This window comes from Emys orbicularis, chromosome 1 (assembly GCF_028017835.1).
Source record: "Emys orbicularis isolate rEmyOrb1 chromosome 1, rEmyOrb1.hap1, whole genome shotgun sequence".
NCBI lineage: Eukaryota > Metazoa > Chordata > Testudines > Emydidae > Emys > Emys orbicularis.
The window spans coordinates 363,358,955-363,386,192 of NC_088683.1; the positions used below are offsets into that span (position 1 = coordinate 363,358,955).

Below are 27,238 nucleotides of genomic sequence, written 5' to 3' on the forward strand. Positions count from 1 at the left end.
TCTCTGCGGCCCCTAGATGAAGGGCGGCCAGGGAGGCTCCGTGTGCTATCCCTGTCCCCAGGGTCTGCTCCGCAGCTCCCATTAGCCGGGAATCACGACCAATGGGAGCTACAGAGGTGGCACCTGCAGGCACCAGGGTAGCGTGCAGATCCTCCCTGGCTGCCCATGTGTCTAGGGGCTACAGGGACCTGGTGGCTGCTTCCTGGGAGCTGCAGTAAGTCCCGCGGGGACCCCGCATCCCAACCCCCTGCCGCAGCCTGGAGTCCCCTCCCGCATCCAAACTCCCTCCCAGAGCCCTCACCCCCCAAAAACCCCTGCCCCAGCTCCCTGTTGCACCCCAAACCCCTCAACTCTGGCCCCACCCCAGAGCCCACACCCCCAGCCGGAGCCCTCACCCCCCCTGCACTCCCACCCCCTGTCCAAGACCCCTCCTGTACCCCAAACCCTTCATCCCCGGCCCCACCCCAGAGCCCATACCCCAAGTCAGAGCCCTCACCCCCCCTGCACCCCAACCCCCTGCCCCAGCCCAGACCCCCGTCCTTCAGCCCAAACCCCTCATCCCTGGCCCCACCCCAGGGCCTGCACCCCCATCTGGAGTCCTCACCTCCCCCCCACACACACAACCCTCTTCCCCAACCTGGAGCCCTCTCCCACACTCTGAACCCCTCATTTCTGGCCCCACCTGGAGCCCGCACCCCAAGATCCCTGCCCCAGCCCGGAGCCCTCTCCCACACCCCAAACCCCTCATCCTCAGACCCACCCCAGAGCCCGCAACCCCAGCCGGAGTCCTCATCCCCCCTCCCCTCCCGCACCATAACGCCTTGCTCAGCCCGGTGAATGTGAGGGTGGGGGAGAGCGAGTGACGGAAGGAGGGGGGATGGAGCGAAAGGGGTGGGGCCTCGGAGAAGGGGCAGGGCAGGTCCTCAGGGAAGAGGCAGGGCAAGGCTGTTCTGTTTTGTGCGATTAGGAAGGTGGCACCCCTACTTATGGTCCCCATTTCTTGTCTCCAAGGCCTAAAATAGCTAAGCTAAAATCTTGCAGGCCTCAGCCTACAGGCCTTGTGTTTCAGCTCGTCTTACTCACGTCTAAAACTTGGTTCCTCGAAATACTGATCAATCTTATCCTTTTATAATCCTACAAATTAACATACAATGATTAATCATAACATTACACAATAAATGAATAATAAACTAAAATGATTGGCTACGCGTAAAATAACCCCTCTTCTAAAAAAAGGTGATTGCTAAAGCAAATGTGATTGAAGGAACTCTTGAATGTTAACACATATTTTATTGGGTACAAAATATGTTTTGCCTAGTTTGGTAACTCTGTATTTAACAAGAAACTGAGATTAACCCATAGCCAGCATTCTGGTCAGTTTTGCAGTCCAATCACGGACTGCTTTTATACCCTGTGTTTTACCCTTTGAAGTTCTGCCGGTCTGACAGGCAGTGATAGAAAGAGAATCTAGTTCACTGCACGGGCACACTCCAGCGTTCTCTCTGGGCTTATTGGAATTCTAATTAATTTGCACTTTGACCCACAAACCAGCAAATCCAACTTTCCAATCCAAGTGTTAAAACGTTATCAATGTGTTAGTGAGGGGACTGTTGGCCCCTTACTAAAACGCAGTGGGGGGGTTTGGTTGGCTAGTTCCCAGTACCAAAAGAAACGGGAAGGGTGGATGGGAAATCAGGAGCGTGAGACTGACAGTCCCCAGGAACAATGGGGAGAGGCCAATGCCCCAGGTCAGCCTGATTGACAGGGTGGGTAGGCTAATCAGAGAGTCAGGAGGCCAGGGGGCCCCGTCCTCCATGTGAGCTGGAATTGCCTGGGTCAGACAGAGTGGGGCCGAGCTAAGGAGAAAGCAAGAGTCCGAGCCCGAGCTGAGCTGGGGAGCTGAGCCAGGCCAGCCAGAGAGAACCAGACAAGCAGCCCAGAGAGCAGACCTGTGCTGGGAGCAGAGCTGTAGCAACCAGAGCCAGAGGGGCCAGAGAACAGCCCAGGGAGCTGGAGGCAGAGCAGCAGCAGTGCTGGGGCAGAGTGGAGCTGGAGCTGTCCAGAGCCGTTGGAGAGAGCGAGGGGGAGCCTGGGCAATGGGCCCAGTGCAGGGAGATTGCTGTTTAATCAATTGGATTTGCTTTGAGGTGTATGTAATGATCAGTGGGTCAGGGAAGTGTCCAGTGCGGACAGAGTACCCCGGAGTGGGGACAACCTAACCCCTGCCCTAAGTGACCACGACAAGACTGGGGGTCGAGCCCCCCAGGAATCCTAGGTCCAGCCTTGTTGGGGTTACGAGGACTCTGCCACACAGGAAAGTGGAAGGGGAGCCCTCGAGGGCAGGCAGCCTCTGGGTAAAGGCAGTGGGAGCGAGGACTCAGATGCTTTCGCTAGCCCACTTCACTGGGGCGGTGTATAAGCCAGGGAAGTTCCCCACAATAGCGGGACCATTCCCCCGCTTACATGTTGTTTCCCTTGGTTTCTAAGTAAGTTGTTGCTCCTAAAATACCAGTGTGTTTAGAGTCTTTACTTGGCTTTAACATCTGGTTCACGGAAGTAAAAAAATCTCCAACAGGATTCACAGGATAAAAAGGGGATAGTTTTGTGGATACATTTGGAAATAGGTGATATTGGGAATACTCAGGAGCCCTTGCCCTAACTCATAGTAACCTTTTGAGTCTGTGTAGGCCTGATCCCAAAACCACTGAAATCAATGGGAGTCTTTCCATTGGCTTCAGTGAGATTTAGCTCAAGCCCTTATTGCTAAAAACAATTCCATTAATTCTGAAAGTGAAAGGTAACAGGGAGGTTTCTTAGATAAGGGCAGGCCATTTCCTGTAGTATAAGCATTTGCAGCTGTAGTATTTAGTCTGCAGCCATCTCTTGCTTGGGTCAGCAGCCTGCCAGGGAATCGCAGCCACTCGGGGAAGTCAGGTATAGTAACAGCTTTAAATTCTTACTCTTCATTAACCTCATTACAGACACTTGTGCTGCATTCATCTCTAGATAGCGGGTTGGACTGTGGTTTAGCCAGTGATACAAATCTGCATTGGTCGCTGAAACATTCATCTTGCAAAAATGGAAAAGTCCATCCCCACCAAACGTTAATGCCTGGCTCAGTGATATGGCCGACCTCGCAGCCAACCAACGACTGCATTCCGCAGTCTTTGTGCTGACTTCTTAGAGCTCTGTGATTAATGCAGAGCCTGAATACAGATATGTCGCTTCCTCCCCCCCACACTTCGCATAGCCTCCTTTACTTACTGTCTGTATTATGATGAATCTGGTATTTTGGTCTATTTCTTGTATTTGGAAAAATTAATAAAAAGTTATAAATGCAAAAAAAGTCAATGATACAAATCTCACCACAGCTACATCTGTCCAGCACCAATGCACCTGTGGGGTGCTGTGGTCTGGTAGATAAGGCACCGGCCTGAGAGCCAGGTGATGATCCAGGTTCTCATCCCAGCTCTGTCATTGGCCTGCTGCTGGTGACATTGGGCAAGTCACTTTACTTCTCTTTCTCCACCAGCCTTTGTCTGTCTTAGGCCTGGTCTACACTGGGGGGGTTCGACCTACGATACGCAACTTCAGCTACGCAAATAGCGTAGCTGAAGTCGGCGTATCTTAGGTCGACTTACCTGGCCGTCCTCACGGCGGCGAGTTGACTGCTCCCCCGTCAACTCCGCTTCCACCTCCTGGGGAGGTGGAGTTCCAGAGTCGACACGGAGCGCGTTCAGGGATCGATTTACCGCGTCTAGACGAGATGCGATAAATCGATCCCTGATAGATCGATCACTACCCGCTGATCCAGTGGGTAGTATTAACGTACCCTTAGACTGCAAAGTCCTCAGCAGAGGGACTGCGTCCCTATGTACAGCCCCAAGCACAATGGGACCACACTCCAGGGTGGGATCGCTGGGTGGTTCTGTAATACAAATTACAATCTCAGAGGGCAGAATTTGGTGCTTAGAATTAAAAGTCCAACATTTTCCATTGAGTTGATTTTAGATCTCAGATTTGTTACAAGATTAGAAAAGTTTCAGGACGGGGAGAAGATACAGAAATATTTCAAACCCTAGGGAGTGAAAACAAAGAATCCACGTACAGTGCCCACATCTACATCCTAACACACTTTGACTGCAACTATTTCCATAGAGTGCAAACATCCCTGTTCGTTCATTTTAAAGATCTGTCCTGTACTGATACAACCACCAAGACGATCAGTTCATAACATCAGTGAACCTCCCAAGCAGAAAGCTGTTCATCTCTTCCTAGAGATTGCCCAGGTAGCTGATATCTATCCATCTATCCATCCCTAACTGCCACTTTAGGCACCTAAATCCCAGAATCAGGCCCCCATTGGGATTCCCCACTCAGCTGCTCCTGAACCCTAGAGGTGCGTAAACTTGCTTAGCACCTGAATTTTTCAGTAAAGAATTCCCGAGGCTCCTATGTTTCTGCCTCTGCACATGCACCCTGCAGCTCCACAGTGGTGCATGAACAAGGGGAAAACAGGTGTTCCTCCACCTAACTTGCCTGTGGGACCTGATCTAATCCCCCCTATAAAGAAGCTTACACAAAAAGCGGGGGTTGGGAGGTAATATGAGGACTTCCTCCTAACTTCAAGCCCAGGGCAGGAATACCCCCCATCTACCGGAGAGGGATTTGAACTAGGGCCTAGTACTTAGCTGGTGAGAGCACCAACCATTGGACTACAGAATCATTCCCATGCTTAGCTGCTTTGGCTCTCGCTTTCTCTGGCCCACTGCTGAATGTGTTCCATTGTGGAGACATAGTGAAAGAATCATTCATAGAATCATAGAATATCAGGGTTGGAAGGGACCTCAGGAGGTCATCTAGTCCAACCCCCTGCTCAAAGCAGGACCAATTCCCAACTAAATCATCCCAGCCAGTGCTTTGTCAAGCCTGACCTTAAAAACCTCTAAGGAAGGAGATTCCACCACCTCCCTAGGTAACCCATTCCAGTGCTTCACCACCCTCCTAGTGAAAACAGTTTTTCTTAATATCCAACCTAAACCTCCCCCACTGCAACTTGAGACCATTAGTCCTTGTTCTGTCATCAGGTACCACTGAGAACAGTCTAGATCCATCGTCTTTGGAACCCCCTTTCAGGTAGCTGAAAGCAGCTATCAAATCCCCCCTCATTCTTCTCTTCTGCAGACTAAACAAGCCCAGTTCCCTCAGCCTCTCCTCATAAGTCATGTGTTCCAGCCCCCTAATCATTTTTGTTGCCCTCCGCTGGACTCTTTTCAATTTTTCCACATCTTTCTTGTAGTGTGGGGCCCAAAACTGGACACAGTACTCCAGATGAGGCCTCACCAATGTCGAATAGAGGGGAATGATCACGTCCCTCCATCTGCTGGCAATGCCCCTACTTATACAGCCCAAAATGCCGTTAGCCTTCTTGGCAACAAGGGCACACTGTTGACTCATATCCAGCTTCTCGTCCACTGTAACCCCTAGGTCCTTTTCTGCAGAACTGCTTCCTAGCCATTCGGTCCCTAGTCTGTAACAGTGCAACATGTAACATTGGCCTGAGAGAGAGAGCAAGCGTGAGAGAGCCCCTGTACCCTAGTGTTTCTGGCACCTGTCTTGGCAGTGGGAATCCCAGCCTCCCATCCCCCTCCTCCAAGGTCTTTTTAAAACTATGTATCCCCTAGGGAACAGCATGAACAGGAGAGATTGAAGGAGCCCCACACCAGACTATCCCATAAGCCAGTTGATAGGGCATTTCCCCCAAAGGTGATTGATACCTGTTCAAATCTCTTCTCAGGTGGAGGAAGGACTTGAACTGGAGGGTCTCCCAGAAACAGGGCAACAGACTGATGTAATAGGGTGTGAACAGTTCTTAGCCAGTTGGCATTACTAAGTCTCTTCAATATTTTATTTCTGTTACAGCCAGAGTAAGAGCTGGTTCACTTTGGAGGAAGAACATTGAGAGCCGTCCGACATTCTTTTATTGGCACAGTTTTGTAGCTGTTATTCTCACCTATAAGGGGCTCTGTAGTTTTTACTCTGATGTAGCTGAGCAAGGTCACCGCTGCATCCCCTCCCCCACACTCATGGCTGACCTTGCCTAGTCACACGGTGTTAATACTCTGGAGCCTTGTCTCCATTAGGGTTTTACAGCACTGTAGCTAAAGCACCGTAGTTCTCCTCCTGTGGAATGCTAGTGCTTTACCCTCGGGCTCAGCTGGAACAAACATTTGTGAAGGGTCTAAATTAGCATTTTAAAGATGTCTGTTAGGTGGGTTAATTGGCAATCAGTGAACTCCACTGAAATTAGGACTTCAAAACTCCTGTCTAGACATACACACATGGGTAAGTGTAAGTGGGAGAATGGTTCTGCTAGTATGGGGAACTTTCCTGGCTTCTGCACTACCCCTGGAATTGGCTAGTGAAAGGATAAGTCCTCGCCCCAGTTCCCTTTACCCAGAGGCCTGCCTGACCTCAAGGACTCCTGTGATAAATAACGTGGTGGTGTAGCTCCCTTTGATGGACACCCAGCCAGCCAGTTAGCTGTAAAATCCCTCTTGGTGGCTGTTCTCTGCTTGCTTTACCTGTAAAGGGTTAACAAGCCCACAGGTAAAAGAAAAAGAAGTGGGCACCTGACCAAAAGATCCAATGGGAAGGTAGAACTTTTTAAAATGGGGAAAAAACTTCCCTTTGTCTTTGTGCTGTGAGCAGCAATGCTATAAGCAGAAATGCTGAATAAGGGTTGAACCAGGTATGAAAATTCATCGAATCATACCTAGAATTACTTATTTGAAACCCCCCACATAAGTAAGTAAATTAGGAATGTTTAGCTAGACGTGATCAGGGTTATTTTTTTTGTTTTGGCTTGTGGATCTCCTCTGTGCTAACCCCAGATGCTTTTGTTTGCTTGTAACCTTTAAGCTGAACCCTCAAGAGCGCTATCTTGATGCTTAATTTTTGGAATTGTTTCTTTTAAGATCTAGCAAAAAGCCTAAGTTCCAGATGTATTTTTTTCCTTTTTTTTTTTTTTAAATAAAATTTACCTTTTTTAATAACAGGATTGGAAATTCGCTGTCCTAAAAGGTGTGTGCATGTTGTTTGATTAGCTGGTGGCCACAGCTAATTTCCTTTGTTTTCCTTCTCAGCTCTTCCCCGGAGGTAGGGTGAAAGGGCTTGAGGGTACCCCACAGGGAGGAATTCCCAAGTGCTCCTTCCTGTGTCCAAGGGTTGTTTGTTTTTTGCATTTGGGTGGTGGCAGTGTTTACCAAGCCAAGGTCAGAGAAAAGCTGTAACCTTGGGAGTTTAATACAAGCCTGGAATGGCAGGTATTAATTTTTAGAATCCTTGTGGGCCCCCACCATCTGCACTCCGAGTGACAGAATGGGGAATCAGCCTTGACAACTCCCCTTCCACTCTCCTGTGTAGCAGAGTCCTCATAACCAGACATGCCAAAACAGCAAAAAAAAAAAAAAAAAAGGCTGAAATTGGGCTTGTGTTTGGCTTACTTGGCTTGTGAGTTGTTTGTTGTAACTTGTTGCTTCTTTTTTTGATCAGCTCCCGGCAAGCAGGGACAAAGGGGGCAAGGGGCAAACAGGAGCAAAGGGGGGAGAGAGTCAGGGGTGCACAGCGGGCCCACCACAGTCGCAGACTGCAGGCCGGGGAGGGGGATCTACTCACACAGACAGTTGGGGTTTTTAGGGATTGGCTTGTTTTGGCCTTGTTTTGAAATGGGATTAGGTTGATTTTTGGCTTATTGTTAAAGTCAGGGTGCTTGTTTACCACGTGAAAGTTGGCAACTGTGCGTTAACCCCAACAAGGCTGGGCCCAGGATTCCTGGGGGTTCAGCCCCCAATCTTGTGGTGGTCACTTAGGACAGGGTATAGGATGGCCCCACTCCAGGGTACGCTCTCCTCAGCAGTGACTTTCTTGACCCACTGATTGCTTCATTAAGTTCAAACCACATACAATTTATTAAACAGCAGCAGGAAGAGAAATAAGGGAAAAATGGGAAAGGTTAAAGGAAACAAGGAACCCACCCTGTGGGCACAGGGGAAACCACAAACAGCGTCTCTGGGACATAAGGGAAGTTAATAGTCTGTTCCTCACACATCCCAGGCCTCCCTCCCAGGCCCTGGGTGTGCTGCGGTGATACTGCAGGTCAGACACCTGCTCTGGCTGTGGCCACACGCCCGCAGGGTCTAGGTGGCGGGACCCTTCTCCCCAGCATCAGCTCCCCTGTCAGGTTCGTGTTTCCCTGCCAAGTCCAGCCAGCAAGGGCTCTTGTCAGGTGATGTATCACTGCACTCCCCCGGCTCTCCCAGTCACTCACTGCGCTTGGCTGCAGTGTTATATGTGGCACAGCTGGCATCCGCTATCCTGGCTCTGGGCCCGTGGCTCCCCACTATAGCTAAGCCCTGGATCCTCATCGGGGCAACTGGTCTGCACTGCCCCAGCTCTGCCCCCAGCCCAGCTCTGGCTGTGGATCTCTCCTTTACTCTGCCCTTGGCAGCCCCAGCTCACACCGGCTCCTGACTCCCTCATTGGCTTGCCTGCCCTGTCAAGCAGGCTTACCTGGAGCATTGGCCTTTCCCATTGGCCTTTCCCATTGGCCCTGGGAACTGTCAGCCTCAGGATCCTGATTTCTCTTCCACCCTTTCTCAATCCAGGAGAAAGTGGGGCTTTCTGGTTGGTCCTTCCTCTGAGTTTCAGTGCGGGACCAGCAGCCCCCTCACATAAGGTTCTATTCAATACATTTACAAGGTATCACATTAAATAAATAACATATAGAAAAACATCTGCAGTATGATGTGTTAAGTGCTGTCGAATGTCCTGCTGTGGTAAGACTCATAGACTTTAAGGTCAGAAGGGACCATTATGATCATCTAGTCTCACCTCCTGCATGATGCAGGCCACAAAAGCTGCCCACCCACTCCTGGAATAATTCTCTCCCTTGACTCAGCTGTTGAAGTCCCCAAATCATGATTTAAAGACTTCAAGTCGCAGAGAAGCCTCCAGCAAGCGACCCCTGCCCCATGCTGCGGAGGAAGGCGAAAAACCTCCAGGGCCTCTGCCAATCTACCCTGGAGGAAAATTCCTTCCCGACCCCAAATATGGCGATCAGCTGAACCCCGAGCATGCGGGCAAGGTTCTCCAGCCAGACCCTCCTGAAAAAGTTCTCTGTAGTAACTTCTAATATCCCATCATTGACCATTGTTACTAATTACCAGCGATGGCACGTTATTGACTGTCCAGACTGCTAGGCTATTACAGCTGCTCAGTGTAGGGACAAAATAAAGGCCAAGGCACAAAACAAGATTAAACTGGCTAGAGACATAAAGGGCAAAAAGAAAACTTTCTACAAATATATTGGAAGCCAGGGAAAGACCAATGACAGGGCAGGCCTGTTACTCAATGAGTGGGGTGAACAATAACAGAAAATGTGGAAATGGAAGAAATGCTAAATGACTTTTTTGTTTCAGTTTTCACCAAAAAGGTGAGTAGTGATTGGACGTCTAACATAGTGAATGCAAGTGAAAAAGAGGTAGGATCACAGGCTAAAATAGGGAAAGAACAAGTTAAAAATTACTTAGACAAGTTAGATGTCTTCAAGTCACCAGGGCCTGATGAAATACATCATCCTAGAATACTCAAGGAGCTGACTGAGGAGATATCTGAGCCACTAGCAATTATCTTCAAAATGAAGACAGGAGAGATTCCAGAAGACTGGAAAAGGGCAAATATATTGGCAATCTATAAAAAGGGGAATAAAGACAACCTGGGGAATTACAGACCAGTTGGCTTAACTTCAGTACCCGGAAAGATAATGGAGCAACTAATTAAGCAATCAATTTGCAAACACCTAGAAGATAAGAACGTGTTAAGTAACAGTCAACATGGATTTGTAAAGAACAAATTGTGTCAAATGAACCTAATATATTTCTTTGACAGGGTTACAAATCTTTTGGATAGCGGGGAAGCAGTAGACATGGTCTATCTTGACTTTAGTAAGGCTTTTCATACTGTCTCGCATGACCATCTCATAAACAAACTAGGCAAATACAACCTAGATGGAGCTACTATAAGGTGGGTGCATAACTGGCTGGAAAACCATTCCCAGAAAGTACTTATCAGTGGTTCACTGTCATGCTGGAAGGGCATAACACATGGGGTCCCACAGGGATCAGTTCTGGGTCTGGTTCTGTTCAATATCTTCATCATCAATGATTTAGATAATGGCATAGAGAGTACACTTATAACGTTTGCAGATGATACCAAGTTGGGAGGGGTTGCAAGTGCTTTGGAGGATATGATTAAAATTCAAAATAATCTGGACAAACTGGAGAAATAGTCTGAAGTAAATAGGATGAAAGTCAATAAGGACAAATGCAAAGTACTCCCCTTAGGAAGAAACAATCAGTTGCACACATATAAAATGGGAAATGACTGCCCAAGAAAGAGTACTGCAGAAAGGAATCTGGGGGTCACAGTGGATCGCAAGCTAAATATGAATCAACAGTTTAACATGGTTGCAAGAAAAGTAAACACCATTCTGGGATCCTGGGAATGGGCAAAGGGATGGATCACTTGATGATTCCCTGTTCTGTTCATTCACTCTGGGGCACTTGGCACTGGCCGCTGTCAGAAGACAGAATAATGGGCTAGATAGACCTTTGGTCTGACCTGGTATGGCCGTTCTTATGTAGTAGCAGGAGTGTTGTAAGCAAAACGCAAGAAGTAATTCTTCGTATCTATTCCGCACTGATAAGGCTTCAACTGGAGTACTGTGTCCTGTGTTGTGTGCCACATTTCAGGAAAGATGTGGACAAATTAGAGAAAGTCCAGAGAAGGGAAACAAAAATGATTAAAGAAACAGAACCTAGGAGGGAAGACTGAAAAAATTGGGTTTGTTTAGTCTGGAGAAGAGAAGAAAATGAGGGGGGACACATGATAACAGTTTTCAAGTACATAAAAGGTTGTTACAAGGAGGAAAGGAAAAATTGTTGTTCTTAACCGCTGAGGATAGGACAAGAAGCAATGGTCTTAAATTGAAGAAACGGCATTTTAGGTTGGACATTAGAAAAAAATTCCTAACTGTCAGGGTGGTTAAGCACTGGAATAAATTGCCTAGGGAGGTTGTGGAATCTCCATCATTGGAGATATTTAAGAGCAGGTTAAACCAACACCTGTCAGGGATGGTCTATATAGTACTCAGCCCTCCCATGAGTGCAGAGGACTGGACTAGATGACCTCTCAAGGACCCTTCCAGCCCTAAAATTCTATGATTCTTGGAGCTCCAGTGTTACATGCATTAACAGAGAGCACAGCTTGCTGATTCCGCAGACCTCAGTGTTACTCATAAGGAAAGACCAGAGGCTCGGTTCGATGGCGAAAGGGCTCGGCCAGGTTTACTGTCAACAAAGTACAGTCCTAGCACACCATAGGAGCTGCAGGGACACTAACATATGTATGCCTGTGACAATGGACCAGCTCAGTCAGTGCACTGGGACACTGCTGGACAAAGGTGCCCCTCCTTTGGCTTCTCCTTTTATTCATGAATATAGACAAATTGCATATTGCACTCCAGATGTGGCTGGTTACCGGCCTTATTCTGGTACCTGCTAGTATAGGCACCGACTCCGTGGGTGCTGCAGGGCTGGAGCATCCACGGGGAAAAATTAGTGGGTGTTCTGCACTCATCAGCAGCAAAGCTCCCTCCACCCCCTCCCCCGAGCATGCCGCGTCCCCGCTCCTCCCCGTCCCAGGGCTTCCCGCCTGCCGCCTAACAGCTGTTTGGTGGCACTTAGGACATTCCAGGAGGGAGGGGGAGGAGTGGGACTTAAAATGCTCGGGGGAGGAGGTGGTAAAGAGGCGGGACAGGGGCGGGGACTTGGGGGAAGGGGGTGGAGTTGGGTTGGGGTGAGGGTGGTGCAGGGGCAGGCAGGGGTGGGGTCAGAGGTAGGGGGGCGAGCATGATGGGGTAGAGGGGAAGTTGGCACCTATGCCTGCTAGTTCCACCAAAACTTCCCCATCTGTTATCCTGTCATCCCATCCTTATCTGACTTAGGATTGGCGTGTCCCTGTACCATCTCCTAGGAATGTGTTCATGCCGTTACTTGAGAACTCTGGGAGTCCTGTACCATCATCTCCAGTCAGGACCGTGCTTCCTTGGTGTTAGCCAGTACCTGGTGCGTTGCTGTATTGCCCAGGCCAGGCCTACTCTAGTTCACAGCCTTTGGTTCACACTGTTAGTTAGGCCAAGGGCTCCAGTAAGGCCTACATCATGCTTCCGTGCTGAGACAAGACTACATTAGGGGGAAGAAAATCCTGTAGCCGAATGAAAATGTATCCACATTTTAGTGATATATCATAGAATTTCTAGGGGCAGGGACTGGAAAAATCCACATCGTCCTCCCGTCAGCCCTAGATAAGATGTGTGAAAAAATAAGAGTCTAGAACTGTATTAAGTATTTTGCAGAACCTTCAACACTACTAGAAACCCCAGGCAAAGTTATAGCCAATGGAGTCTTTGGAGAGCAACTCCATTATTGCTATAGCAAGATGGCTGAGAGAGAGAGGAAATGTGTAAAAAAAATCAGTCTGAGGTTTGGAAAAGGACACAAATGTGGGATTTTGCAGTGGAAAGGCGGTGTTCTCTCCTTGAGAATCAGGCATTTATTTGGACTTACATTCAACAAGGGAATCCGGTCCTTAAAAAAGAAAACGTGAACCACTGAGAATGTGGCCGTGTGACAGGTATCTGTTACCAATCTGCTGGTGCCTCAGTTGATCAGGCTGAGGCCGCAGAGTCGTTTGGGGCAGAGATACAGGAGTACACCAAGTGACTAAATTTTAAAGCTTTATTAAGAAAATAATAGAACAACAGCAGTGAGTGTTGGGACTGCTCCCACGTCAAAGAAAGAAAGAAAGCGTTAGTGCCCGAGCCCTAACCCACTTTTATACTCACACATGCACAACCCAAGGCTGGCCAAGCTGGGGTGTAACGTAGGAAGAAGAAGAAGAAGGGGGGAAGGGAGTTCTGCCCTGTGCACAGGTCGTCCGGGGTCTGCTGTAGATTCCAACTTTCTTCCACTCTCGGGAGGGTTTTAAGTCCTGGGTGTTCCTGGGGGCGTCTCAGTCAGGGGAGCCCCCCTCATCCCCCATGCTCTCTGCTCTTTGCACCAGTTAGTCCAGACTTTCTGCAGCTTCCTCGACTTCCCCAAAACACACCAGCTTCAGAGTTTCAAGACAAACTGATTCCCAATTCGCTGACATTCGCAGTCTTGCTGTTTCTGCAGCCCCTGCAGTTTCTGTTCTGCGATTCTCCTTTCTCACAGCAGGGCAGGGTTGGAAGCTTGGCCCCCTGCTTTCTTGGCAGATAGCAGAGAATCTGTTGTGTGCAGTGACCTTGGGCTGGAACCAACCTCTTATCTTCAGGCCTAGCTGGAGTGTCAACTTAACCCGTTCCTTTCCCCCCCTCTGCCTCCTGAAACCTGCAAAGGAACCTTCCATTCCCCACTCACTCACACCTTTAACCCTTCCCTACTGCCAATCCACTATATATTTAGAAATATTACCAAGGTATGCTGCTGGCGCTTACCCAGGGGACCCCAAAAGTAAGGGGGATAGTTCATACTGTGACAGTTGTATTCCCCCCCCCAATATGTCAAAGCTCAGATATTTTTTGGCAATGTCAAGCTACCATGCAAGAGTCATTTCAAACGAAGAAGCATCACCCGGCCATTTCTTGTTAATAGAAATGTGTAGAAGTGTGTAATAGAAGTGTGCTTAGATTCATTTTCCACTGTTCAGTACACACATCACACCCCTATGTTTCGTATCCATTCACTCTGTGCACACATCCATCCCATCGCCCCACGTACAGCTCAGCAGTCACCCCACGAAGCCAACCCCTCAGCTAGACCAACGGAGGGAGAGCACCACCACCCCTTCTCCTTTATGGGCAAAGGCCAGGGGAGTGACGGCATTTCCATGTGTTCAGTGGAAGTCCCACCCCCTCCAGTAAACACCCCAGGCCTGTTGCTCCCCATTCCTGACCCTATCCCTGCTTTCCCTGAGCAAGACACTGCCACGCCCTAGTCCCCATGTCACTGTCTCTCCCCCAGGATCCAAATTCCAATGCCTGGCTCCCTTTCTCTGGCCAGAAATATCTGTCCCCAAAGACCCAACTCCCCAGCAGACCCTCTAAACAAGTGATCAGCTCAGCAGGCGAACAGGAGAGGCAAATAGGGGAGTTTTGCAGGGCGTAGCTGTGGATCCGGTGCATGGAGGTAAAGGGACTTGGTGTGCTGTGTGCTGGTCTGTTTGCTGTTTGTCTCTGTGTGGGTCATGTGGCTGGGGTTTGGGTCCCTGACCGGGCGAGGTGAAGGAAGGTCTGTCTGTGTCTCTGAGAGGGCCGTGTGGCTTTGACCCTTGGGCCTAGGATCAGCCCTGGTGTTGGACATCTGAGTTGTCCATCACCCCTTTAGCCATAGGGCAGAACTAAGCAGCAAAGCGCAGCGTGTATAAGGTAGTTGCCAAGCAAACACTTAACCAGGCACTTGGGTGAGGCACTGAACTATTCAGCTATGTCGTTATTTTAGCCCCATTCTCTAGGTTACGATCGACAGACCTGCATGGCCTGTTCTGTGTACTGTGCAGCAGTTTAACAGCACTTTCAAGTAAACACAGCAGCACTAGGTACAAGTATCAGAGCGGTAGCCATGTTAGTCTGGATCTGTAAAAAGCAACAGAGGGTCCTGTGGCACCTTTAAGACTAACAGATATATTGGAGCATAAGCTTTCGTGGGTGAATGCCCACTTCGTCAGACGCAAGTGGGCATTCACCCACGAAAGCTTATGCTCCAATACATCTGTTAGTCTTAAAGGTGTCACAGGACTCTCTGTCACTAGGTACTAGTATTTCCACCCCCCAGAATCCTTTAGGAAGTGAAAGCAGGATTTCCCCACAGCTACTCCACACCCCTGCAGCTGAGAACTGTAATTCAGGGTCAAACCCACCTCCATTATGGCCGGGCTGCAGTCCGTGAGATAGCAATTCCTGCCTGGGAAATCCCAGTTACTGAATGTGGAACAACGGATCACAGTGAAACAATGGGGAGGATGTTTGGGTTTGATGTGTTCTTTCCCCCCACATCCCCACTGACGTTCCTGATGGATTCTCCTACAGCCGCTCCGGGGAAGTTGGAACAATGCTGAGGCCTCTGCTGATCCCCTTGATGTACTTCTGTCTTCAAACCTGGCTGGGAATCCCTCAGGTAAACTCTTGAGCTTTGCCAGAGAAGCACTCTGTGTTTTCTCGTGTTTCTGCTCAAGGCTATGCAGCAGGGCCGGCTCCAGACTTTTTGCCGCCCCAAGCAGCGAAGAAAAAAAGAAAAAAAGAAAAAAAGAAAAAAAAAAGCCGAAGGCAGCATTTCTGTGGCAGCTCAATCGCGCTCCACTCTTCAGTGGCAATTCGGCAGCGGGTCCTGCACTTTGGCAGCAGCTCAAAGAGGAAGAGAGGGACTGAGGGACCCGCTGCCAAATTGCCGCCGAAGCCCCACACATGCTGCCCCTGTCTATTGGCCGCACCAAGTACGTGCTTCCTTAGCTGGTGCCTGGAGCCAGCCCTGCTATGCAGGCAGCCATACTGCCTTAGACCCATAGACATGTATGGCTGGAAGGGACCTCGAGAGGTCATCCAGTGCAGCCTTGTGTGCTGAGGCTGGACCAAGTGCACCAAGACCAGCCCAGACAGGTGTTTGTCTAATCAGGGCTCAGCACCCCCTTCCGAGGTGGCTGGTAGGGGAACCCCGGCCCTCCAACTAAACTAGGTTCCAGTCCAGGGACCTTCTGACCAGCAACCAAGGTCTGCTCCGTTAGACTCCTTGCAGCTGCCTCCCTGGATATCTTCCTACCACAGCCTTTTTCCAGCCTGCACACCCTCTCCCGGCTCACCCTTTTTTATGGGCCGGGCTCGCCAGGCTCCCCCGGGGAATCCCCCAACGGGATCCCAAACCAAAAGGTCAAAAGTAAACCAATTTCTGCCTGGCTCAGGCTTCCTCCTCACCCTGCAGGAGCCTCCCTGTTCCCCTCAGGTCTGTCTGCTCTTTACTGCCAGGAGAGGGGCTGCCGAGGTCTTCCCCCTCTCCCTGCAGCCCCTCAAGCTCCAGTCCAAACGCCCCCTAGGCTTTACCAACACTGCCCCCGGCTTCCTCCTTGCCGGAGGCAACTCACCTCTGGCCGCAGGCTTCACTGCCCCCAGCCTCCTAGGCCTCCTCCTGGCTCTGGGCCCTCCAGTTCTGGCTCCAGGCCTCTCTCTGCCTTTAGCCCATGAGGGGACATCCCCAGCTGGATTTGATCACCACCTATGCGTAACGCCCTCCAGGTGCTACCCAGTCGCCTAAAGGGTCTCAGGCTCCTGTTAACCCCTGGTTAACCAGTGTGAGGTTTATACAACCCATCACAATGATGTTGCCGTCCTCCATGTGCGTTCGGGGGTTGGATCCTGGATGGAACCTTCCCATGGGCACCGCCAGCCCTGGAGCACGCAGTGCATGGCTGGCATAGGCAGATGGCAACCCACTGACTCCCCCTGAGGTAAACGGGAGTGATTTTAGATATCCCCATGGGAGTGGATTGGGATCTCAGTCTCTCCTAGCTCCCTCACTTCTATGTCCCTTGTTCCCCCTGCTTTGTCTTCCCTATTAATGTATCCCTTCCTGCCTTTCTTCCTAACCCTACATCTAGACACAGTCCAGTAAACTAAAAACACCTCTGTCACGGGTACGTGGCTCGCTGGTCTCTGAGTGCAGCCCTTCGTGTGTCAGGAATCCTGTGCAGGAATCCTGTGATTCTCCCTCTTTCAGACTGGGCCCAGGGCTGCGATACCTGTGAGTCCATCATGCTTCCCAGCAACTCCGGCTGAGTTCAGGTCCCTGTGGCTCGTCCCTTCGGGAGTCGGTGCCCAGTGGTGTATCTGCTGATACCAAACAAAGTGTTGTTCATTTTACTGTAAGAACAAATTGTTTAGAGAAACAGACATTTAAAACAACCCACAGTCCACACTCACATCGGTCTTACCTAAAGGGCTACCGTCCCCTGGGGCTAATGTAGGCAGGCTCTGCACCCCAGCAGGACTTGCGCCTGAGCCTGGCCCCCCCAAACAACTCCCTCTCCCCTCTTAACCGAGTGTTCCTCTTTAAACCCGACACAGACCTTCTGATCCCCTGCATTCCCAGACCTCTTGTATCCACCCCTGCTTCTTTTCCCAAGGAACCGGGCAAGAGACAGTATTAATCTATTATTACAGGGCAGCTACAAATCCATCACACCCACCCCACTCCTCCTTCCCAAAAATCGAGGCGCCAATGTGACATTTGCCAAACAACACGCTGAGGATTCTGCTTGTGTGTTCCATCCCTTTCTCCCCCCTTTCCTCTGCCTTGTTGCTTTAGAGGTAAGCTTCTAGGGCAGAGGCCATTCCTAGTGTGTTTGTACAGGGCGGAGCACAATGGGGCCCTGATCCTGGGTGTGACCTCTAGGTGCTATTGTAACACAAATGCTAATGTGACCGTTTGTTTCCTTTATTCTCCCAGGCAAAAGGTCAGGTGGAGCTGAGCATGATGGATGATGCTTTTGATGACCAATATATAGGATGTGCTGAAGAAATGGCTGGAATTGCACCTGGACTGCTAGAGAAAGAAAAGTCCATGTCCTCAGTGTTTAGCAGGGTGTGGGAAAACTCAGAACAAAAATGGGAACTTGTAAAGAAAGAGATTTCTCTGCCCACAGGCTTTAAAGATGAGCATGGAAGAGCCATAATAGCCTATACTGACAATTACTTTCACAGTGAGTTGAATAAGGCAGTGAGAGAGAATGGGATATCTCGAACTCATTACATGGCCAGTTTCCAGTTCAAAGCCTTTCATTATTACTTGACAAGAGCTTTACAACTCTTACGAGAGAGGTGTGATGTGATGTACAATATGACGGTGTACAGGGGGGTTTCTGTCAGTTTTAAGCACACGGGATCAGGTCACATTAGGTTTGGATACTTTGCCTCTTCGTCTTTTGATATAGAAGTAGCTAAGAAATTTGGCACAGCCACATTGTTCACCATCCACACGTGCTCTGGTGTTGAGATCAGGAACTTCTCACGCTTTCAGGAGGAGGAAGAAGTGTTAATCCCAGTCCATGAGATATTCAATGTGGCCCGAGGACAAGGGAGTAACAGCTTTGTCCTCCGGAGCACAAACCGGACCTGCAGCCATTTTAACTGCGCGTACCTGGGTGGTGAGTACTGGGCTGAACAGGAGAAATATTTGGGTGGGGCTATTTGCTGTGGAGAATTTGAAAACCCCACTTCAGGGAGAGCTGACGAGAGGGACGCTGACTTGGGGACTTGCCCCCGGGGCTGGGGGAGACAGGCTGCCACGACTCTTGCTGCTAGAGAGGCCTCGGGCTGGGGTGGGTGGATGCTGGGTCCCAAGCGCTCACTGAGGAAGGAGAAGGTGCCTAGACGTCATGGCGATGGGAGCACTAGAAAGGCAGGTGAAGGCCCCAAACCACTGTGAGTCTTCAACACACACATGCCCCGTACAGAGTCCACAGGAGCCTGGCAGAGCAGCTGTGGCTCCTCAGGCACGGCACAGCAAATCTATAGGATGTGTGTGACGTTCCCCTGTTGCTATCTGGACCGGTGATCTGCTAGGTCACTCCAGTCCTTGACTCTGGGAGCCAGCATTACCCTGCTTTGCTGTGAGAACCCCCACTCCTGGGCTGTTCACGTACAGCCTCTGGCATGTAAGCTGCTCCTTGGATTGTGCAACCAAATGACACTAGCCAATATCTCCGGTCCCAGACACAACCCTAGGAACCTCCGTCTTGCAGTGTCCAGTTATGCCCGCTGGATGCTGCAAGCTTATATGAGTTCATCAATTTAACAAAAAAATTGATATGCACCAGGCTTGTTATCCCAAGGGGGGGTCCCTGACACATTTCAAACCAAACGCACTGCTTCAGGTAGAATAAACAAACAGATTTATTAACTACAAAGACAGATTTTAAGTGATTAGAAGTCAAAGCACAAGAAGTCAGATTTGGTCAAATAAAATAAAAGCAAAACGCATTCTAAGCTGATCTTAACACTTTCAATGCCCTTACAAACTTAGAGGCTTCTCACCACTGGCTGGCTGGTTGCCCTTCAGCCAGGCTCTCCCCTTTCATCAGCGCTTCAGTTGCTTGGTGGTGGTGTCTGTAGATGGAAGTAGAAGAGAGAGGAAGAGCATGGCAAACGTCTCTCCCTTTTATCATGTTCTTTCTTCCCTTTTGGCTTTGCCCCTCCCACACCAAAAGTCAGGTGAGCATCACCTCATCACAGTCCCAAACTGACCAAGGGAAGGGGGGTGACTAACTCGAGAGTCCAACAGATCCTTTGTTGCTGCCTAGGCCAGTGTCCTTCGTTCATGTGAGGCTGGTCTGGTCTGGTCCCATACATGCCTTGATGAGGTGTGAACTGCCCCTCTGCTCTTAGAGAGTTTTTCCCTAGGTTTGCTTTAAGGCACGAGGACACATTTTCAGCCTCATAACTATATACATGAAATTACAGCCTATAACATCACTATAACAGCCATGCTCAGTGCATCATGAGCCTTCCGAAGACACCCCACATGACAAACTTTGCATTGGACACCACACAATCTATATGGTTGCCTCTATATAAATCCATGGTACGCTCACATCTTGAATACTGTGTGCAGATGTGGTCACCCCATCTCAAAAAAGATATATTGGACTTGGAAAACATTCAGACAAGGGCAACAAAAATGATTAGGGGTATGGAACAGCTTCCGTATGAGGAGAGGTTAATAAGACTGGGACTTTTCATCTTGGAAAAGAGACGGCTCAGGGGAGATATGATTGAGGTCTATAAAATAATGACTGGTGTAGAAAAAGTAGATAAGGAAGTGTTGTTTACTACTTCTCATAACACAAGAACTAGGGGTCACCCAATGAAATTAATCGGCAGCAGGTTTAAAAGAAATAAAAGGCAGTATTTCTTCACACAATGCACAGTCAATGTGTGGAACTCCTTGCCAGAGGATGTTGTGAAGGCCAAGACCATAACAGGGTTCAAAAAATAACTAGATAAATTAATGGAGGATAGGTCCATCAATGGCTAGTAGCCAGGATGGGCAGGGATGGTGTCCCTAGCCTCTGTTTGCCAGAAGCTGGGAATGGGTGACAGGGGATGGATCCCTTGATGATTCCCTGTTCTGTTCATTCCCTCTGGGGCACCTGGCACTGGCCACTGTCGGAAGACAGGATACTGGGCTAGATGGACCCTTGGTCTGACCCAGTAGGGCCATTCTTATGTTCTTAATAATTTTACAAGGATGAACATGGGAGTACTGGATGTTCCCTCGAGGTAAAAAGCATCACAATGTGGAAAAGGGAGCAGTTGGGTGGCCTAGTGTGCAGATGGCACATTATTTGGGGCAGTCAGGACTAGGGACGACGGTGAGGAACTTCAGAGAGATCTAACCAAGTTGGGTGAATGGGCAACGCAACATCAGGTGAAATTCACTGACACACATTCAAGGTAACGCACGTTGTGAGGAATAATTTCATTGGATTGTTAATGAGCTGTATCAACTCAGAAAGAGACCGGGCCATCATTGTGGAGAGTCGGTGCAAACCTCAATGAAAATCTCTGTTCAATGTGCTGCTAGGTCTATAAAGCAAACAAAATGTTAGCAAACATAAAGAATGATGGGATGGAGAATAATGTGAAGATATTATAACACCATTATATGAATCAATGGGGCACCCTTCCTTGGGATACTAGGTTCAGTTCTGATTATCCTAGTTCTAAAAGTGTTGAAAATGATGAGAGGTCTGGAGAGATTTATAAAGGTGAAATTGGGATGTTTAATTAGCAGAAGAGACACATAAAAAGAAACATGATGGAGATATACAAAATAATAAATGAGACAGTGGCAAATTAGAGAGTGCCATTTTCCTGTTCTCATAAAACAAGAATAAACTGAAGGCAACATATTTTAACTAGTAAAAGGGAATGCCCTGTTATAGAATGCAGGGTTAACTTGTGGAACTCATTGCCACATGGTTTCCATAAGGCCAAGAGTTCAATAGAATTCAATAAAAGAATTAGCCATTTATACAGAAAGTGAGAATCTCCACAGTTATGTTACATAGAATAAAAGAATTGTTTTTAAAAGGAGTATAATCCCTTAGGCCTATGACATAAGGCAGTCACTAACTGCCAGGGTTGGGGAAGAAACTTCCCCTATGTGTCGGTAATTCCAGAATTGTTCACTGGGGATTTCTTGCAGCTTCCCCTGAGGCAGCTGGGCCTCACCTCAATCAGGGACAGGATACCAGACTAGCTGGAGCCCATTGGTGGAATCCAATTCAACAGTTCCTATGTTTCTTTGGAAACAGTAGAGTGAAGTTGAAAATTCTACCTGGACAGATCCCATTTCATTGACCCTCTCTGTTTTGTACCGTAGGAGAAAAGGACCAAACATGTGCTTACAACTCTGGTAAGAAAGAATCTTTTTCTTTACAATTTTTGAAAATGATTTGCCCTTTGTATTGAAGTGCAGAGCCAAGAGCAACCCCACCAGGCAAACGTGTCACAGGAAACCAGTTGAGAAATAAGTGGGTTTAACTGTAGGTTCTGTCTATTTATCCAATTTCTCATATGTCCCTCATGACTAGTATCACAGCATCTTCAGGTCTCAATGAATTCTAAGTGCAGTTGATTTCAGAAAAGAAAATGTGGGGAGAATTAGTCCTTAGAGCACTAAAGAGTCATCTTCAGTGTCCTGAACTATAAGCTGAACACACATCCCCTAACGCAACGTCACAAGTGTGTCTCCACATCCCTCCTCTCATAACTAGACCCATTCTATCCCCAGTGGAACTACATCCTCCCAGAGGACTAAACAGGACTATTTTACCAGAGCAGGTCAGAGAAATCTCAATGAAACATTTTTTTGTTGGAATTTGACAATAGGGCTGCCTAGGAATCATGGACCCCAGGACTTCCAGTGCCCCCAACCCTGGGACAGACTGCTTGGTGCACTGCCCCAGAGCTGACGCTCCGATCCCTTGTGTGGAGAATTTCAAAATTTTTGGTTTTCATTTCAAATCAGAACAAAATGAAATTTTGAAATATCAAAATCCTCCACAAAATGAAATGGCCTTTCTCTGCCCAGCTCTACATTTCCCCCTAAAGCCAATAAAAAACCCCCCAAGAGAAATGGTGTTACTGGTGTTTGCGGCCAGTTTCCACAGACTCATGTCTTTATTACTCATAACTGGAATACACTTATGCAGCAGACAACAAGCTCCAAATCAGAGCCTCTGGTACTGGCTTGGGTGAAACATGCTCACCAGTGATTCATACCAAAGGAACAAGCAGGCTGAGGAGGGAGGAAGCCGGTGAAATCTCACCAGTGAGGTGAATGTCCCAGGCTGGAGTGTCCTGCTGAGGGGAAATGAATTAATGTCTCTCTGAAATAAGCAGATTTCAGCAGCTGTTGGGAAGGACACCTGTGTCCAGCTTTAAGGATCTCGGTCAGTGTGAAATAATTTCCTATCAGTTGTTTGATCGGCTTTTTCCTATTAACAGCTACCAAAAGAGGCCTGGCCTTCCCCGGTGAGCTGAGCTCTTCACTGTTTAGAGGATCCATCATCCTGGTCCACGTTGCTGCTCTGAAGCTGTTTGCTGGTTTCTAAACTGTCCTATTCGTGTTACTCACTTTTTCTCTCTAACACAAATCATGGTGATGGGACTTGCCAGATCCAAAGCCATCCTGCTATGCTGCCGGCGTTCCAAAGGGAAACCAGGAACATAGGCGCCGACTTCCCCTTTGCTGGGTGGGTGCTTGACGTCCCCCCTCTGACCCTGACCCCGCCCCGTCCCTGCCTCTTCCCGCCCCTGCACCACCCTCGCCCCGCCCCATTCCACCACTTCCCCAAAGTCCCCGGCCCCATTCCACCCCCTTCCCCCAAGTCCCCGCCCCGTCTCCATCTCCTCCCCTGAGCGCGCTGCATCCCCAGTTCTTCCCCTCCCTCCCGGAAAGTCGAAAGCACCACCAAACAGCTGTTAGGCATCGGGGAGGCAGGAAGCACTGTGAGGTAGGTGGAGGAGCAGCGATGCAGCGCGCTCAGGGGAGGAGGCGGGGAAGAGGCAGGCTGGGGGGAGCTTGGCTGCCGGTAGGTGCAGATCACCTGCTAATTTTTCCCCATGGGAGCTCCAGCCCCGGAGCACCCACGGAGTCGGTTCCTATGACCAAGAACATTGGGGAGTGTCGCTGGTACCTGCTTGGGCAAACTTTGATTATACATTACTGATTGGAAGATCAAAATGTAAGCTCATAGTATTATTCCAGGTAGGATTTGTTTTACAATGGTAGAGCTTTAAATAGGTGCATGTTAGATAAATAATTACTTGTATTCCTGTCATGCCAGCACTTTTGTACCGACTTTTGATGACTTCAGTAAAAGACTTTTCAGAAATGAACTAAGTTGGAGTATTTTCATTAATACACTTGACGGATTAAATCTGTGTCTCAGCCAGGTGACTCTGTAACATCCCATGTCTATATCTCTCAGTCACTTTCATATCAAATTTGCTCAAAAGATGATATTTCTAACTGGTGAAATCAAAGGTCCAATTTTATATGCTCACTGGCTGTACTGGGATTGCATGGGGGCTAATCAGTAACAGCATGGAGGTAGGCCTGAGCTACATCCTTTGTTCTGCGTTGTTTTAGATGTATCAAAATACCTGTTAATTAAATTAGCCCTCTTTACCAAATACCTAGATCACTCTGACCTGTATAACTGACTGGTTATATTTTGTTCCAGCTCCTTGATAAACATATTGAAAGCTACTTTGCCAACACGAGATCCCTACAGGACCCCACTATAAACACCCCCATTGGGTGTTGTGTGGGATTAGGTCACATGCCGTACAGAAATGTAACTCTATTATACCAAACCAGTTCTGCTGCCTGTAGTAAGTGAAGGCCCTGATAAAGGCACAGTATGAGGCCTGAGGCCTGAACTAAAATAATGGTCAAGACTTTGCTAACATAAAGCAAAGTTAAGCTGTGAGCCAGAGGCAGGCCCTGCTCACAGAAGCTGGCAAGGAAAGGGCTGATGTTGCATAAATATATATTCACCTAGCAAAGTTAAAGTATAAACATGGTACCAAGACATACTATACTGGAACATTCCACAGATAACATGGAACAGGCCGACCCATCCCAATAACAGGGGCAAAAGGGTGAAATGATGGATAGAGTTGTTTTGATCGAACCAACATGTACAAGGTGAGAGGCGGCACCTTACTACGTAGAGAGGTTGTACCTTGCTACGTAGGGGGGTTGCACCTCAATACGTCAGGAGTGATGTGTAACTTGTTTGTACCTGGGTATAAGAATGTATCCCTGGGGTGGTGTCTTTGTCCGGCCACGGGGGCAGTGGAAAGTCCCACCACTGAGCCGGATCCTTGCCAAGAGGCACTTTCTCGTAGTATGCCCTGAATTAGGCTAAGAAACCTACAGGGAACTGCAATTGTGTCCAAGGTTGCAATAAACCTAGTCGACGTGACTTTGCATCTTACTAGACTCTATGGTTATTGGGGGTTCTCTTCGGGTCTGCTGGGTCAGCTATCTGTACAGAGCTGGGGCAGCACACAGAGGGAACACACGCACGCAGCCGAGTGATATCAACATAGGAGAAAGCAGAGCACCACACCGGTAGCATCTGACAACACTGCCCTGGAGTCACACAACAAGGATAACAGGCCTTTAGTGCCCCTGCCCCAATAACAATGTGACACGTGATCCAACACCAGCCAAAAGTGATCCTTTGGGCAAAGCAGTCCCATCACGCTGAGCACCTAGGCAGGGTGGGGGTGCCCGTGGAAACGAGGTCGGCTCTTGAAGTCCTCTTCCCCAGCTCACCACTAGATGTCAGGGGAGAGCTCATTCAGCGCTGCTTACAAAAACACACTCAGCCCCTGCATGGGATGGGAACTCAGATCCAACTCCAGCTCCAGTCCCATCATGTCCAGACGTGGGGAGAAGAAATAGAGGGACACGCACACCAACACACAGAGCCAGACAAGACCCCCCATCATGTGGGGAGAACAGACCCTCTTGGGAGAGGGGAGGCCCTGAGGAAACACACAGCAGAGGTCAGAGCTGCAAGGAAAGAGATGCAATCAGCAGGTTCCGCAGTGACTACAGCACTGCCATCAGGAATATCGCAGCCCCTCTCCCCCAGCCCACGCCAGGCACTGTGTGGCTGTGGGGAAGGAGGCTGCACAAGCCACTTACCCTGCTGGTTTGTGTCCAGCCACTACTAAATGGGGATGTGCCGCTGAGCTGGGGCTCCGCTGACTCTGCCTCGGTTTGCCCCAGACCCACTGCCCTGGGGGAGGGGGTCCCCACTCTCCATTCTGGCCCATCCACGGCAATTAATGGTGCTGCAGGGAGGAATCCCAGGAGATGGGGGAGTTCCCAGCTCCGGGGGCACGCTGAGGACAGACCCATTGACAGCTCCTCTGGAACCAGCTGCTCCAGAATGGGGGTGGGGCTGGGAGGCCATCCTAGAAGGTTGTGCACTCACATTGGAGAGCCGGGTGTCTGGGCAGCTCCCAGTTCCCCTCTCGGCAGGGAGAGCAGCTGCCAGATCCCTTCCACATGGAAGGGGGGTTCACAGGTCACCATACCCCTAAGGGCGGATCATTATCAACAGGAGCACTTATCCAGAGTCCCCCTGCTTGGGCTGCAGTGGGTTTCAACGGCCTGGGCTCTTAGCTACCAACTGGTGGTGCCTCCACCTGACTGTTTCAAGGACTCAGGAGCCTACCATACCTCCTGATGTGGCCTGAACTATCCCAGACCTGGTACTTACCCCTGTGACTAGTCTGATACCTCATCCATACACTCTTCTGACGCCTCTGTAATGGCTGACCCAACAATCAATGTGTACTTTATTGATGTAAGCAGAGTCAGGATGAGCTCTACCCTGACATCTGGTGGTGAATTATGGCGAGTGTGGAAGAGAACCTCGGGCTGATCTTGTTTGCATAGGCACACCCACATGCCTAGCATAAGCCCACAGCAACCAAAAGTGGTTACTTTGGCTGGTGTGGGATCCCCAGTTTCTCTGTTATTGGGGCAGAAAGAATAAAGTGTTGTTACCCTGATTATGTGAATCAAGGCCAGTGGAACTGTTGTATGACAGAGGGACTCACCATTACCTAAGTAGCACTCGCGAGACAAGGGGCATGGGTTACAAAACCCAGTGAATTGAGGTGGGCTGGTATTTGTAGGTATGGGTGCCCCTTTGAGGGTCTGAAATGCAAATTCTATTATCTTTTCTCTCCACTGTTGAATAGCAAAGCTAATTTTGATTCTATTGAGAGTCTAATTACAGGATGCAATGTAGAGTTCACTCTGGGCCAATGGTGCACCAGTACTGGGGCTCCGCTACTACAAGCTGAAATCACTAAAGAGCTAAATCTGTAAAAAAAGACTAACACGGCTACTCCTCCGATAAAGAGCTAAAGTTACTAAGAGCTGAGATCACTGAGTGCTGTGTTAACTAGTGGGGGAGCCTGAAGCTATATTGCTAAGCGGCTGGCGGAGCAGTTTGCGGGACAGCTGGTGGAGTGGCCCACGGACCAGAGCGGAGCAGAGTAATTTGCGGGACGGCTGGTGGAGCGAAGCAGTTTGTGGGACGGTTGGAGCGGCCCATGGGACGGCGAGCGGAGTGGAGTGGAGTGGAGCTGAGCAGTTTGTGGGGACGGCTGGAGGAGCTGGTAGAGTGGAGCAGTTCGTGGGGCAGCAGGAGCGGCTCGCGGGACAGCTGGTGGAGTGGAGCAGCTCATGGTGAAGGCTGCAGCGGAACCCCACGGAGAGGCGGGCAGTCGGCCTCGGACCACGTAAGGTGCCCCTTAACACCCTGTGTGCCCCCTTTCTCCCCCCCCCATTTCCACCCAGGTTGGGGGGGGGGGTAAACCCCTGCAGATAAACTTTTCAACTCTGGGGCTGCCCTGACCAGGGGCAGAGACTTTTGGGTTGTTGGACTTTTGGGACTTTGGGTGATTCTTGGGTTGCTGTATTCAAGAGACTTCTGGGGTGTTGGACTTTGGGGACTTTGGGTGATTCTTGGGTTGCTGGATTCAAGAACC

At 49.3% G+C, this 27,238-nt stretch overlaps 1 protein-coding gene and 1 pseudogene across 1 annotated transcript; one reads left to right on the forward strand and one right to left on the reverse strand.

Annotated features, from left to right (window-relative positions):
* Positions 1-27,238, reverse strand: part of LOC135895337 (ecto-ADP-ribosyltransferase 5-like) — a 221,179-nt pseudogene that overhangs the window by 64,457 nt on the left and 129,484 nt on the right.
* On the forward strand, positions 2,853-22,764 carry LOC135891416 (ecto-ADP-ribosyltransferase 5-like). The gene is made up of 5 exons (XM_065418975.1): positions 2,853-2,934; positions 15,188-15,275; positions 17,595-18,291; positions 21,531-21,563; positions 22,658-22,764. The coding sequence occupies exons 2-5, from the start codon at positions 15,210-15,212 to the stop codon at positions 22,762-22,764; spliced, it is 903 nt and encodes a 300-aa protein (XP_065275047.1). The 5' UTR covers positions 2,853-2,934; positions 15,188-15,209.